The sequence below is a fragment of the Malus sylvestris genome, chromosome 3 (assembly GCF_916048215.2).
Source record: "Malus sylvestris chromosome 3, drMalSylv7.2, whole genome shotgun sequence".
In the NCBI taxonomy this organism is placed as follows: Eukaryota; Viridiplantae; Streptophyta; class Magnoliopsida; order Rosales; family Rosaceae; genus Malus; species Malus sylvestris.
The window spans coordinates 27,843,150-27,859,070 of NC_062262.1; the positions used below are offsets into that span (position 1 = coordinate 27,843,150).

The 15,921-nt window shown below is 36.4% G+C and overlaps 1 protein-coding gene across 1 annotated transcript; it reads left to right on the top strand.

The window, feature by feature from the left end:
* Positions 1-13,612: 13,612 nt before the first annotated feature.
* LOC126616429 (protein NDR1-like) lies at positions 13,613-14,603 on the top strand. Its single transcript, XM_050284484.1, has one exon. It carries the CDS (start codon positions 13,784-13,786, stop codon positions 14,426-14,428), a length of 645 nt encoding a protein of 214 aa, XP_050140441.1. The 5' UTR covers positions 13,613-13,783; the 3' UTR covers positions 14,429-14,603.
* The last annotated feature ends 1,318 nt before the right edge of the window (positions 14,604-15,921 follow it).

The following is a 15,921-nucleotide window of genomic DNA, read 5'->3' on the forward strand; positions in this document are numbered from 1 at the left end:
CCTTCGCTTGGTTGCTTCGGTCACTAGTGAGGATAAGTACGTAAATGAATAGAGACAGAGAAGCAAACACAGGATGTACGTGGTTCACCCAGATTGGCTACGTCCACGGAGTAGAGGAGTTCTTATTAGTAGTGAAGGGCTTACACAAGTACAAAGGATCAAGCTCTCAATTTAGTGAGTTCTTGTGAATGATTTAACACAAATGGCATTAGCCAATATTGTGGGGGAATGACCCCTATTTATAGAAAAACTTGTAGCTTTGTCACATTGACATGTGTCATGTTATGATTGGTTCTTGATGTCGACACGTGCTGCGCTCTGATTGGCTTCTAATCTTGACACGTGTCGAGTAGTGATTGGCCTCCTGGTCGGAGGGGAACTCTTCTGGGTCCTTGACAGTATAGCGTTGGCCGGTGCTCGGTAGTTTCGGGATTGGTCAAGTATGGTACAAACAGATACCAAATTAGGTTGTTCATTGTGTGACTTAGCCGAACTCTTCCTTCCCCTCTAGTGTAAAAATATCAATGTACTTAAAAAAAAAAAATCCATTACCTATTGTAAATATATCGTTGTATAAAAAAATAAACAAACGCACTAATGCGCACTCATACAATCTAGTCCACCTTTTTGGTTAATTTATATATATCAAACCAACTAATTATCGAAACCAACCGTTTATAAGACCAAACCCTAACTTGCTTGCGAATTAAGCAACTGCCAAAGATTCTTAACTCTATTAACTAATCAAGGCAAAACATAGTGTAAAAAGTACGAAACAACTCTTTAAGTATTATTCCACGCAAAGGGATAAAATAAAAAAAATTAAAAAAGAAATAAAACTCTTTACTTATTGAGTCCAAATTTGACATCTTCTTGTCGATGCCTCGTGGCCAAAATAGAAATCTTATGACATCCGTAAAACTAAAGTGCTAAGAAACAAACATTAATGAAAAATGGGAAAATGCGGTGGTGGCTCTAACGGGATCTTTCTAATTTTAACCTCTAAAATACATCGACAACATCATTTTAATTTTAACCGTTAAAAAAAGGAAAAAAAGTAATGTTAGGTAGGTTAAATTTTAAATCAAATTTGCAAACTAAAATGTTGTGTCACCAATAAGAAATAAACAAGTTAATCAACACTTAAGTAATAATCTAATCATCTACTTCCATGTCATTTAGTTTACAAAATTTAGCTTACAAATTTAGTGTATGTAAACAGGACAAGGATTGTCTGCCCTCCGCTTCCGGTGCCCTCCCCATGCCCTCCTGTTTTGTGTGGTCACGGTTAAGCCACGTCAACATTTTATATTGTTTTTTTATAGATATAATAAGACAAAAATGAATAGTAATATAAGATATTGACGTGGCTTAACCGTGACCACACAAACAGAAGGGCACGAGGAGGGTACCGAAAGTGGAGGGCAGATAATCCTTGTACATGTAAACATTACCCAAAAGAAAAAAAGGTTGTTATGCTGCTTTTGGTTGCGAAAAAGTGAAAACTTTTGTAATCATGTAGTACTATGTCATAGTGTTTTGGGAACCTAAATAAAAAGCTTACAATATTGTTCACTTTAACGAAAAATCATATTTGTATACTAAAAAGTCAATCATGGTACTACTCACTTTATCTTTTATTTTGTCCTTATCGTTAAACTCAAAGTTTTCAAGTCATTTTCATTAGTTTTCGTTTTTTTTCTTTCTAGTTTTTGTTGTGGGAATTTTCTTTTTCTTGACAAAGCTTTAGTTAGAGCAACTCCACCATTAGAGCCCTTCCCCCAGGCAATCCATTATTCAATCCACCATGTGAACAGTAACTACCATAATGAACAGTAACTGTCTTTTGCATCTCCCCCCTTTCACTTGAATAGCCCTGGCACTAGGCAATAAAATATTTATTAATTTTTTTTTTACAAAATAATACTAAATAATTTTTTTTGTAATTTCGTATAAGATATTTTAAATCGTTCTCGTTATGCCACGTGTCATTTACCCAAAATGACTATTATTGGTCATAGATTTCGATAAGATTTTTATCCAATGTCATCGTGCCACGTGTCGTTATCTTTTCAGAATCTTTGAGGATAGATTTCGATCAGATTTTAAATCATTCTCGTTGCGCCACGTGTCATTATTCGAAAAGATAATTATTGGTGATGGATTTCAATAAAAAATTTATCCAATGCCGTCGTGGCACGTGTCGTTATCTTTTCAGAATCTTTTAGGATAGATTTCGATTAGATTTTTAACAAATGACGGCATGCCACATGGCACTATCTACAACCTAATCATTTCAGAATCCTCCATATAATCCATCATCCATCTTTTTAAATCTTACACCAATTTTCTCAATATCTCTATCATTATTCATAGTTTCTGTTTCCTTCTTCACCAAATCAAAATCTGTATCATTATTCATAGTTTCTGTTTCCTTCTTCACCAAATCAAAATCTGTATCATTATTCATAGTTTCTACTTACAATGTCTTCTTCTTCAAGCATGATGTGGAAAATCGATCAAGAAGAGGAAGAATTGTTTAACCAATCTGAAGGAATGTTCAATCTCCATATAGCTCAAAATGAGAAGGAAGAGGGTGAGGAGCAGAGAAGGAGAGATGACGAAGCAAGAATGGCCAGAGACTCACATTCTCGTCGAGTCATTCAAGCTATGGCTCATATATGCAGGCCCACCCGTTCCAGAAACCTTGATAGAAGCAGGCAACAACGAGGTGATGAGTTGTTGGACAATTATTTTGTCCATAATAGTGCATTTCCTAATACGTACTTCAGACGTCATTTTAGAATGGAACGACATTTGTTCAACAAAATCATGATTGTTGTTTGCAACCATGATTCTTACTTTGTGCAAAAGAAGGATGCTTGTGATGCTATAGGTCTCATTCTCGAGTAAAAAATTACTGTTACACTGCGGATGCTTGCGTATGGAGCAGCTGCAGACCAAGTGGATGAGATAGCGAGGGTGGGGAAATCAACCATTCTTGAGTCCTTGATGAGGTTTTGCGAAGCAATCGAATCTATCTACACCGCAGAGTACCTCCGGAAACCTACTCACATGGACTTGGAAAGGCTTCTGAAGAAGGATGAGATGCGAGGTTTTCCTGGGATGATTAGGAGCATTGATTGTATGCATTGGACGTGGAAAAACTGTCCAAGTGCATGGCAAGGCGCTTATGGAGACAGAAAATGAGCAAAAAGTATCATTTTGGAAGCAGTGACATATTTTGATACATGGATTTGGCACGCCTTTTTCGGGGTTCTGGGAGCTCAAAATGACCTTAACGTCCTTGCCCAATCCCCAGTGTTCAATGATGTCTTGCAAGGAAAGGCACCAAAAGTCACGTATGAGGTCAACGGACATATGTATGACGGGTCATACTACCTAGCTGACGGCATTTACCCAAGGTGGTCAACATTTGTCAAAACAGTGCTACGTCTGCGAAGTGTAAAGGAAAAACACTTTGCAAGATGTCAATAGGGGTGCAGGAAGGATGTGAAGCATTGTTTCAGTATCCTCCAAGCTCGTTGGGCGATCGTCAGGGGTGCTGCCAGATTGTTTGATGTATAGTCACTTCGATCCATCATGATGACGTGCATCATTCTTCACAGCATGATTGTGGAAGATGAGTACGATTATGAAGCCGTTGATGAATATAAGGCGGACACGATGAACAATTCAAGAACACGTATATATTGTGCTCATGACGCCACCGATGAGCCCGTGCAACATGAGCCATTAAAAAGGGATGAACGTTACAATGAAAGGGTCATTCAACGATATACTGCATTTCAAAGGCCAGACATGCACAATGCCCGGCAAAATGACTTGATAGAGCATCAGTGGGTATTGAAACAAGCTGAAGATAATTAAGTTCATTTAGTGTGTTTTTTATTATTTGGTATGTTTATGTAATTTTATTTGGTGTGTTTTATTTTAGTTCATTTAGTGAGGTTTTTATTATTTGGTGTGTTTATGTAATTTTATTTGGTGTGTTTTATTTTAGTTCATTTAGTGAGGTTTTTATTATTTGGTGTGTTTTATTTTAGTTCATTTTAGTGAGGTTTTTATTATTTGGTGTGTTTATGTAATTTTATTTGGTGTGTTTATGTCATTTGAATAAAGATTCTCTTATAGTATAAATATATTACCATATTAAATAAATTTATTCTCACTTTAAATAAAGTACTAAATTCAATAAATTCAAAACAATATAAAATACTCAATTCAATAAATAATAAATTACAACTCAAGGTGATTGGAAAACTATGGGTTCTGATTACAAAAAAATACTCTAATCATCATCACTTAACCAATTTGTGGTGCTAGGATGATCTTCTCTTGTCGTGCTAGGACCATCTTCTTTTGCTCTCGCTTCTCTTGCACGCCTCCTATGCACCACATCCTCTTTCTCCAACTTCCAAAAATATTTAGAATTTGGAGACTTCCCTTCTAAAGGCGTGTTCATAATCTCACGATCTCATTGAGCCATTCTTTCTTCTCTAACCAGTTCCATTTCTTGCCTAAGTAGCTCTCTTTCTCTCTGATTAGCTTGAAATTCTCTCTCAACAACTGCAGCTTTTGCCTCCTCTTTAGCCTTATCAGCCTTAAATTTCGCCATTTCCCGCGCCAAAGTCAATTCACTATGGCCAGTAAGTTCTTCCATGTACTTTGCATAATCATGCTTGGAAGCACTTCTTTTTCTTTTTGAAGCCTTCTTACCTTGAGGCCTAATTGGATAATGGGTCGAACCCGACGCTTGTTCAGGGATGGGTGTTTCGGGCACTTCTTCTACATCATCTTCATGCGAGCCATTATCAGGTGTAGAGTATAGCGGGGTGTTGTTCATGACAATTTCTGGACCGACAGGCACAACTCTGAATTTAGGACAATCTTTGATAATATTCCAACATTCCCACCAGTTGAATGATTTATTTTTGGTTTTGGTTTTGGCACCATACCAAGCTTGTGCTTGAATTAGCTACACAATGGGGGAGAAGAAATAGTTATAATCAAAGTAGGTAACAAATAAATAATACAAACAAATAATTATAATTAAAGTAGGTAACAAATTATTGGTAACAAATAAATAATACAAACAAATAATTATAATTAAAGTAGGTAACAAATGACACATCCGACCGAGGTCAAGGCATGCTGGCCGTCACATGGGGGTGACGTAGCCATGTGCACAGTGCGGAAGCGATAAAGATAGCAACTATACGAATAATTAAAAACCATATTACTAGAGTGCATTACTAAACATAAAGTAATAGGAGTTAGTTACAACAGTAAACACTCCTAATCAGAGCATAAATTCTAGGTGCAGTCCAGTAGAACAAGTACTAGTTATACAGTACCAGGAATGTCCTACTATTATTTAGATAAGTCTCTTACAGCTGACAATCCCGAGCCACCAACAGCAAGCTTACTTAGAACCTGGAGGGGCGCAAAACAGAAAACGTGAGTGGGCAAAAACAAATGTTTTACAAAATCATTTCATTTATCAATATACTAACCCCTCGCTATAAAACATGTATAATTTTCCCAGAATCAAGATATAAGTATGTATATCTATATATATATATATATATATATATATATATATGAAATCATATCAATTCAATTCATGCTTCACATAATTATATTCATATGTATGCCATGCCAAAATATAACAAAGTAAACAATCCAGGTAAGAATGATTTCATAGAAACATGATATGTTAGCCAGAACCCTTGAGGTAGTCTGTACGGCTGAATTCATAGCTCAAAAGTCAATCAGGCCGGAGTCACTACAATGACCTATACGGCAATATACTGCACATAAGTCGGAACCACTAAAGAGGGTCTGTACGACAAGATTAGGTGAAATATAATTATGCTCAACTCTATTCTCTCATAATAACCGGGCGATGAATCACTAGTCACCTACGAGTCAGAACCATGAATAAGGTTTGTACGATAAGAATGTGCACTTAAGTTGGATCCAATATGAGCATATAGTGCGGGAGGTGACGTAAATAAACAGGCCTGTACCTCATATCTCTGGCTAATTCACAATCACCCTAGGTGCAGCTTTATGAGCTCAACATTACTTAATCACATATCACATATCATATCATCGATGATTCACACAACCAAACATAACTTACCTGAACTCACATGTGCCTCCACATCACCACATATATATATATATATATATATATATATATATACACATATATATGCAACCATGCAATGCATATTCTAAATATAGAAGCATTTGGAAATATATCAAGTATATAAATATATACTGAAAACAAAAGCCCACTCACTGGTATGTCGAAGGGTCGTAGCCCTCGAGTCGCCCGTGGATACGCTCGTCCTCGGGATAAGTCTTATCTATATGCGAATTAACTAAAAAACGTTATTTTAAAGCACATAAGCAAAAACTAGCTAATAACTTCTCATACATTGCTCAATTTTGGTATTTAAATATACCAACGTGACCTACACAACCTCACGAACATCGTGATATTTTTAGATAAATTTTTAGGTGGCTCGCGCGCCCCCACGCGCCGGGGAGGGCACGGCCTCACGCGCCCAACACGCTCATCATCTTCAACCTCCAAACGCTAGAATAGTGTCGCCGACGCTGGATTCTAGGTAAACCTGCAACTGCCTTTTTCTCACTCGTTTTTGCACTATTTTTCACGCAATTTATACCAAAATGAAGCTCTTAACTTGAAGAACACGATCATACTAATTTAAAGCTCTAAAAGTCACGGGATCTCATCGGAGAATTCTAAGAAAATCGGTCAAACTTCGTCCACACGATCCCGACGTCCAAAACCTTCAAACGAAGCACTCCGAGCTTCCTTGGGACCTCACTAAGCTCGCTATGAGCTTGGATTGTCCTAAAACATAACCATTTAAAAGTTTGTGAATAGTGCTCAACTCGGAGCTTGAATTTTTAACGTGATATCGAACGAGTTCTTACTTGAAATGGGTACCTTTGAACTCATACGGTCCTCACGAACACAATGGTACTAATTTTGTCCACGATCTGTGAAGTTTCAAGGGTCTTGGGTGCTTGTCCATACCATTTCGAATGAGAGAGAGTGAAACCAAGAGAGAGAGAAGAGAGAGCACGGGGGAGTGAGAGAGAGACAGGATGTGTGGTCCAGATTTTTGGGTTACCAATCAAAACAACCCATTTTCCTTACTTCCAATTGGTTCCAAAATAATAGGAACTTAACACATTGGTCCTCAACCATACATAGTCCCACAATGCCACAAACGCTCAAGGGCATTTTAGTCTTTTCACATCAATGATAACAAAATAATGTACATTTCCTGGACGGGTTATGACAACAAATTATTGGTAACAAATAAATAATACAAACAAATAATTATAATTAAAGTAGGTAACAAATAAATAATACAAACAAATAATTACAATTTAAATTTGGGTATAATACAAACAAATAAATAATATATTGTTACCTGATCCGTGTAATTTTCCCCACTTCGAATATTACTACTAGCTTGTGCCAATGCGTCTCTCCAAATAGTAAACGATTGGCTAAGTAATTTCCAACGACTAGACATCGATTCTTTGGTTCTACTCCCACCCATTTTCTCAAGATAATTGATATGAATAAGACTCCACATTTCTTGCAACTGCATCTCAATACCCGTACGCGAACTATGAGTAACTTCAACCCAGCTAGTACACAATGCAACATCTTCAAGAGACGTCCAATTCGTACCTGCATCAGTAGTTATTTTGTTGAAAAAAATTGGATTGAAACTTTAAGAGAAAGATAGGAATGTGATTGAAAGTAGTTGAGAACATATGAAATTGTGGTGTAAGGTAGATGATAATGAAAAGGTATTTATAGAAAAGTAGAAACATTTTTTTTTTAAATTTCAGGTATTTTTTCGGTTTTTTTTACAATTTTTTTATTCAAATAATTAATCTCTGCCGTTAGATTTAAAAAAAAAATTGAATTCCAACACTTCAGATTGTGCCACGTGTCACAACGGTAACTTTTCTTAATTTTAAAACTATTTTTTCGTTTTATTTATTTATTTATAAAGAATATTAATTTCGATCGTTGATCTCAGATCGAACGGTTGATATTTGTTGATGCACAAAACTGGAAGGTCTTGGAACAACGTAAATTCGACCGTGAATCTGCAAGAATGTAAATAACACAAGATGTATCGTGATTTACCCCAATGTTTGGGCTACGTCCACATTGATATTGTATTTCTCTAAGAGGATTGTGAGGGAGAAAGAGAGCCTGTATGTGAGAGTGAGGCTCTGGGGATCTCAGGCCTAAGATTTGGCCTCCCTTAATGAGGAGAGTGAGGGATCCTTTTATAGAATAAGAGCTCCTCACTTATTACATATTTGCCCCTTCATTTATTACATAATTACATTTGAGTCCCCCGAGTATTTATACGAGATCTAAATACGAATGCCCTAAGTATGGTACAAACAATATTAAATAAGATTTTTATTTTTTTTTACTGTTGAGATCGAACGGTCCAAGTTAAATAACCGTTGAGATCGAACGGACCGTGGGAAGCCACGTGGCTTCCCAACAGTAACATTGAAGTCTGAAAAGGCTTCTGTTTTTTCTAAAAAGTTGTGGGGCGACGTGCCCCCACGCTCGAGTGGGGTGCACGCGCCTGATAGAAAAAAAATTAAAAAAAGGCTCGCAACTCGGGCTCTCGGGCTGTCAACTCTTAATAGGCCCGGAGCTCAGGCCTCCACCTCTGCTCGGGCTCCTTCACGCTAGAGTAAATCCATAGGGCCTCGGGCCCTTCTTCTCTCGCCTGTCCCCTAAGCAATCCACAAGGGTGGAGTTGCTCTTAAGGAACTGAAACGGGCCGAAATAGGAATGGAAGATCAAAAGCCCAAATTCGGAATGGAAATACCATACTGCCCTAAACGAAACAGCCTAAAACAAGAACACGGTAGATAGACTCTCTGATTACCTCTCTCTCCATCTCGGTCGATTTTACCTTCAGGTACTCTCTCTCTCTCTCTCTCTATTTGTGTTGATTTCAAATTTTGGGTTTGAATCATGTTGAAAATGGTGATCAATATTGTTAGAAATATTTGCCCTGTTTGTTTGAAAATTTGGAACGTTGGCATGGAGGTTCGAATCCTGAATCCCAAAATTTGATTGCTTTTTACCGAAAGTTAATGTAATCAGGGGCAAGTTGAATTCTTGGTGTTGTCATTAACCTTTAGATTATTGGGAATTTATAGAAGTTGGGATTGAATTGTTCTTCAAACTGGATTTTATAGATTAGAAACTCATACAGGGTTTAAGGTTAAAGTTGTTCCTGCAGATGAAAGGTAGGTGTTCTTTTTCTTGTTATATAAATAAAAAAAATCCATTTACTCTTTTCACAAAAAACCAGAGTCAGGAAAATTGCAACAAGGTAGTAGAATTTGAAAGTTTAGGTGTTCCTTTTCGTTTTGTAAATAAGAATGCCTTTAGGTGTTATTGTTTACACTAAAATCCAAGTTGGGAAATCGCAAGAAGGTTGTGGAGTTTGAAAGTTTAGGTGTTCTTGATAGTTTTTTTCGCGAACTACCATCCTTGAGCTTGTACAAACTGAAAGAAACGGAGCAGTGGTAGTCATATCCATGCAAAGTTTCAATCTTGATTAAGCTTATGCTATAAGGATACCATATACTGTTCTTAAACACTGTAAATGCAATAACGGACTCCGGTAGAGAAAGTCTAGTTGATATTGACAAGGCTATATTTTGTGTGTTTTTAAGTTTTGGTATGAATTTTACCTGCTACAGCATGAAAACTAATAGTTAAGCTAGATTCCATGCTTCGTTATGTGGTCTAAAGCTTCAAAAGAACGTTATTATTAGTGGAGGAGGAAGTGACATGACTTTCACTGGGACAACTCCCTGCTGTTTGCTACTTGCGTTCATTTTGTCTCATCAATAGATAAAATAGGAGATTTCCCTCATGAGAGCTTTTGCACCTCTGTCCAAGAGTGACAGATTATCATTCTATAATCCCAGGTTTTTTTTTTAACACATCTTTGCCAAAGAGTCTGTCTTTCTTAATTCAAGTAAGATGCTAACTCACTCGCCTACTATACCCTACTATACAGTAGATTAGTAGGGTAGGAGTTGATCGTTATGTTGTCGACCTTATCTATTCTTTGTTCCTTATAGCAAGTGCTAAGTAAGCACGGCAAGAAGGCCATAGAAGCCTTTGCGGCAGTTAAATGGTTGTTCATCCTTCCCTGCAGCCTCTTTTTCTAGTGGTATAGAAAGTTAAACATTTTTTCGGGAATTCATTTAGTGACTTTGCGGTTGCCTATTACCCTCCATGATCAGAGTCCATGATCTTGGGGAAGAGAAGTAGGGCCTTCAGTCAACCAAGAGAGGTCCAGCCCTTCTCCAACCAGTTTCCTGAAGCGTTGGAAAACTGTGGAAGTCTTGGTTGAAAGTTGTTTAACTTCTTGAGCTAAAGGATACTTCAAAAGTTTTTTCACTATTCTATCCCGTCTTTTGGGAACTTGTGTATGTAGTGGAAAAGGGTTTTTGGACTATTGAGCATTGTGTTCATAAAATCACTTTTCAAAGATTACTCTCCTGCATCAATCTTATGCCTCATTATAGTTTGTTTTGAATGTAAAACTCAATTTGCAAATATTACATTGACTATCTAACATAGGCCGGGAAAGTGCATAACATATCCATTAGATCCTTTATTATATTTTTTCCTTGAAATTAACTCACCTTGTAAATATTGAAGTAATGCAAAGTTTGGCTGTAAATTACATTTTCCTTGTATTAGTCATTCGAAAATGTATTTTCAGTGTGCTTGATATTGATTTTGCACCCCCTTAATCTTAATTTATCGTTTTGGATCCCTAATTGGCAATTGGTTATAAGGGAAAAATTTTGGCTCCTGTTTTAATGTTCCCCTACTGTTTGATATTTGATGTACATATATTTTCTCTGCCCTTTAAATTGCTTGGCGGAATCATCTTTCCATACAAAACCGAAAAAGAAGAGAGAGCACTACGCTATGGTGTCTTCTTTAGCCTGAACTTGCTAATTAGGGATTTGCAGATTGGCAGCATAAAGCTGAACTTGCTGTAGTTTATTCTTTTCTTTTTCTTTTCGGATTTGCAGATTGGAAGCATAAAGCTGAACTTGCTGTAGAGTTTTGCTATTAGATGGCTGGGATGTCAGGATTTAGGAGCCTTGCACCTAAAACAAAGAATGCTATAGTTGCTGGGGGACTTTCAGCTTTTGTTTTTGGAGTATATTTCTACACCATGAGAGCTGTTGGAGGCACCGATGAATTACAAGTGGCTATAAACAAGTTTGAGGAGGAAAAAGGTCAGAAAGAGGCTGAAGCAAGCTTGTCATCAAAGGTTTGATCTTTTAATAGTAACTTAGTTATGCTGATAATGTAGTCGGGGAAAAAAGGTAACCCTTACTGTGAAAGACACCAGCCCTTTATATATTTATTTGCTTTTCGAATAAATAAATTCAGTATTTTTCAGTATTTAGTGCGTTTTTCAATATTGGTCTTTCAAGATTCTATTAGTCACTACTCATCTGGATTCTCTTGGTAGAAACTAAAGTCTATGCTTTAAGTCTCCAACCAATTAGACGGTCCATGTGAAATCTTAGAGAAGCTTCACAAAAAATGTTCAGCACGCGACTCACACCTTGCTAGTCTTTACAAGAATTTATCCTCTCTTCCTCTTAGCTCATTGGAAATCTGGAGGTTTTTGGTTGTTATTTCATATAAGATCGTCCTAATATGTTATACAAGTTCTAGGAAAGATACAACAACAACAAAACATTTTCCCACTAAGTGGGGTCGGCTATATGAATTCTAGAATGTCATTGCGCTCGGTTACGTAATAAGCATATATGTAGACATTTGTTAGGGTCGAATGTACAAAAGGAATATTCATGTGGTGATTGAACTATGGGTTATCTGGATTAACGTTTGCATCAATCCTGGCTTCGACCGTGATGTAGATCTCACGCCAATTTCGTGGTCGGGTATGGGTATGACATAATTCTTCGTCCTATTTCCGCTTTCGCTTCTTTTGCTTATTTGAACTTTAGGGTTTCTACAATTAGGATGACAAGTAGTTTAGTTAAGGGGACGCTTCGAATGCGGTTCCTAAATATCAATATTTTTTTTACTAAAACCTTGTTTGCTTTCAATTTTTTATCGAAGTCTCTGAAATTAATATGATAATGTATTTATTTGTAGGTTACGATATTTTTTAAATTAAAAATTAAAAATTATAGTTTTTTGTATTAATGAGATTTTAAATAAATAAATAAATTGTTTATACCATATTTATGGCTTCGTATTTAGACTTCGTATAAATACTCAGAGGACTTAAATATAATTATGTAATAAAGGGGCAAATATGTAATTAGGGGAGGAGCCCTTATTCTATAAAAGGGCATCCTCACCCTCACAAACCCAAAGCCTCTCCTATCTAGAGCAAAGTTCTCACATTCTCTCCCTCACAAATGCTCTTAGATAAATACAATCAGTGTGCATATATATGTATGTATTGTGTGCATATAAAAACTATAATTTGTGGGATTAAAAATATTAAAATATAAAATAACTCTCCAATATATTGTGTGCATATATATATGTATATAAACATGCCTACATTCATCAAAATTAACAAAAAAATTATTGTACCAAAATATGGGTACATTCTTCAAAGCCACACAAAAAATAGTAGATATTAGGCTTAATAATATTTGTAAATTTCTTCGATTAAACTTGACATGGATACATTCTCAAATCAAGAAAAAAAATGTACCCATATAAGTTTAAAAATGGATTAAAAAAAATTGAAAAGATTTTATATAAATAAAATGGTACATTTTACATACAACAAATTGGTATATTTAAGAATGGGTACATTTTAAGATTAAAAAATTGAAAAATTACATGAATGGGTACATATAAGATTAAAAGTTTCAAAACCTTTTTATAAAAAATTCAGGGGTACAAACTTTTTTTTAATTTTTTAATTTTTTTTTAGAAATGTTTTGAATTGAAAATTAGTTAGGAATTTAATAAAGATGTAAGTAATAAAATCCTAAATCAATTATTCATTTTTATTTTAAAAATTATGTAACTGACATGTAAATTCATTATTGCATTAATCCTAGGGACTTTGATCAAAATCTGAAAACTAATAAGGTTTCAGTCAATGAACATTAGTAAGTGAAGATCGGATACTAATTTTTCCTTGGTTAAGACTCCAAGAGCCTTATTGAAACGCTGTGTATGCATATTTGTTTCTCTGCGTAATACTCGACCATGCGACAAGTGAGATTGTTACAAGAGCGTATACATCAGAATATCACCACACTAGGAGAACATAAATAAAGAAAAACTAATGAAAATAGCTTGAAAACTTTGAGTTTAATGATAAAGACAAAATAAAAGGTAAAGTAAATAGTACCAAGATTGATTTTTTAATGTAAAAATGTGATTTTTTATTAAAGTGAAAATTACCGGAAATTTTCGTTAAAGTTAAGTTCTGTAAATAAACACGAATAGTGCCAAAGACTTTGTAAAGATTAAATAAAGACCAAAGACTTTGATGAAGACCAAAATCAACACCAAGTGAAGTTACCAAGAGTATGAATAATAGTTTTTCCAATCCTTTCTCTCTCTCCAACTCTTCCTCTCATAACCCTCTTCGCATTTCTCTCTCTAACAACAAACATGGCGGATCCATCAGGCGGGTTCTGCGGCTGCTGCTTCAGCTTCATATTCACCCTCGGCCTCACAGCCCTCTCCATGTGGCTGAGCCTGCGCACCTCCAACCCCAAGTGCACCATCCACTCATTTTACCTTCCTGCCCTCAATCGGACACTAAACGACACCAAAAACACCACCCTCTTCGTCGCTCTCCGGCTCAAAAACACCAACAGTGACAAGGGAGTTTACTATGACGCCGTCAACCTCACCTTCCGGCTGCTGCCCAATGCCACCAGCATGCCCGTAGCAACTTCTGCTGTGCCCCGGTTCTACCAGGGCCGCAAGAAGACGGCCACCAAGAAGGTGATCGTGGGCCCCCAAGAGGGGCTCAACTGGACGGCGGTGTCCAGTGGGGTCCATCCCAATGGGAGTGTGAGTTTCAGGGTGGATTTGGCCACTGCTGTGAGGTTCAAGATCATATTTTGGAAGACCAAGAGGCACAGGCTGAATGTTGCGGCTGACGTGCTGGTCAATGACTCCGGTGGGAAAGTCAGCGAGAAGGATATCAAGCTCTCTGCTGCACCAGACCATCACCTGATTGGTTTCTTTTCTGGGCAGGTGGGGGTTTTGTCCAATTTCCTGGTTTTGATTTTGCTCAAATTTTTGTGATTTATTTTTATTTTGTTGATTTGCATTCAGTGCTATTTTTTAAATAAGGAAGGAAGATATTAGTCCCAGCTTTTTGTACCAAAAATATTTTCTATTCAATTTTTGGTGATCGACTGTAGACAATGTAATATTAGTCAATTCACAATCCTGCTCACCCAAGGACCGAGATTTATAACACCGCAATGTTGTTTATTTTTCCAAACGCACTGACCTGGTCAATTGGTCCAACCCAAGTCCACAGCACTGTCGAATATGTTTCTATTTATATACCATTTATTCTAAAAACCTGGAGTTAAGGAGTTGTGTGTGTGAGTGGGTAAATAAATGGGTTGGAAATAAATAATAATGAAGCTCAGGAAGAAAAATAAATAATAGAGATGAGATCAATATGTGTTGGTAGCAGTGCTGAAGCCAGGAATTGCCGAGGGGAGGGGCGAACTTAAAAAGTGCAAAGTAAAAAAAAAGAAAAGGGCAACAACCAAATTACAATTTTTGCTAACGAGGTTTTCATGTCATAAAAACGTGCATAATAGATTATTGTCAATAAAAGCAAATATATGTATCTCAATGTAAACAATCATATTATCATTTAACCATTGATCCTGACCGTAATAAAACATTGTTGCTAGCTTTTCTTGGCAATGATGTAGTCTTTAGGTTAACAATAATCATTTTGAAGAGTGTCTATGAATTGCTTTGCGATCAATAATCATAGAATTCATATCAATAATCAATAACCATATTAATGTATTATCATATGATTCTATACTAATTAAAGAAAAAATTGTATTGAATAATTAATTAGGGTTTGAAATAATATATAAATTTAGAAAATAAAACATTTACATAAAATTGGGAAGGATGGCGTGACGGTTGGTGATTGAAATGGAAGCTAGGAATTGCGGGATTTGTTTTGTTTGGTAAAGTGTGAGTGAGAGATGGGAAATTGAAAGGGGTGATGGCTAATGGGAACCAGGGTCCACACAATATTTTATTATTTTTTTTAATGAAGCTATAAAACTGTGTCGTTTTAGTTAATAATTTATTTTTATATAAAAGCAAATCCTGCAGCACGCAGGGGCGTTGCACAGCAACAAACGCCAGAAAACCACCATACTTTCCAGTTTCCGACCAAACCAAAGAGGCGCTCCCAGGCTTGTTTTCCGGCAAGCGGAGGGGCAACAGCCACCCCTCGCCCCTATGTAGCTTCGCCACTGGTTGGTAGACCTTACTTTTATTAGAGAGATAATACAAGTGATGGTGCAAGCAAATGATAAGTGTAACACTACTTTACTTAAAATAGTACTATGAACATTAGGTTGGTATTTGACCATGAATTGATGTACTTGTTAGTAGACCTGCAAAATTATATACGATGAGTTAATTAAATTATATGATGCAAATATACCCGGAAAATGGTTTTGGGTTAAACCTTACAGACTCCAGTTCGTAATGAGTTGACACGGTTTCGCACGATAGTGACATATGATATG

What these genes read in the sequence shown, in the direction of transcription:
- LOC126616429 (XM_050284484.1), top strand. Translation starts at nt 13,784, where the DNA reads ATGGCGGATCCATCAGGCGGGTTCTGCGGCTGCTGCTTCAGCTTCATA.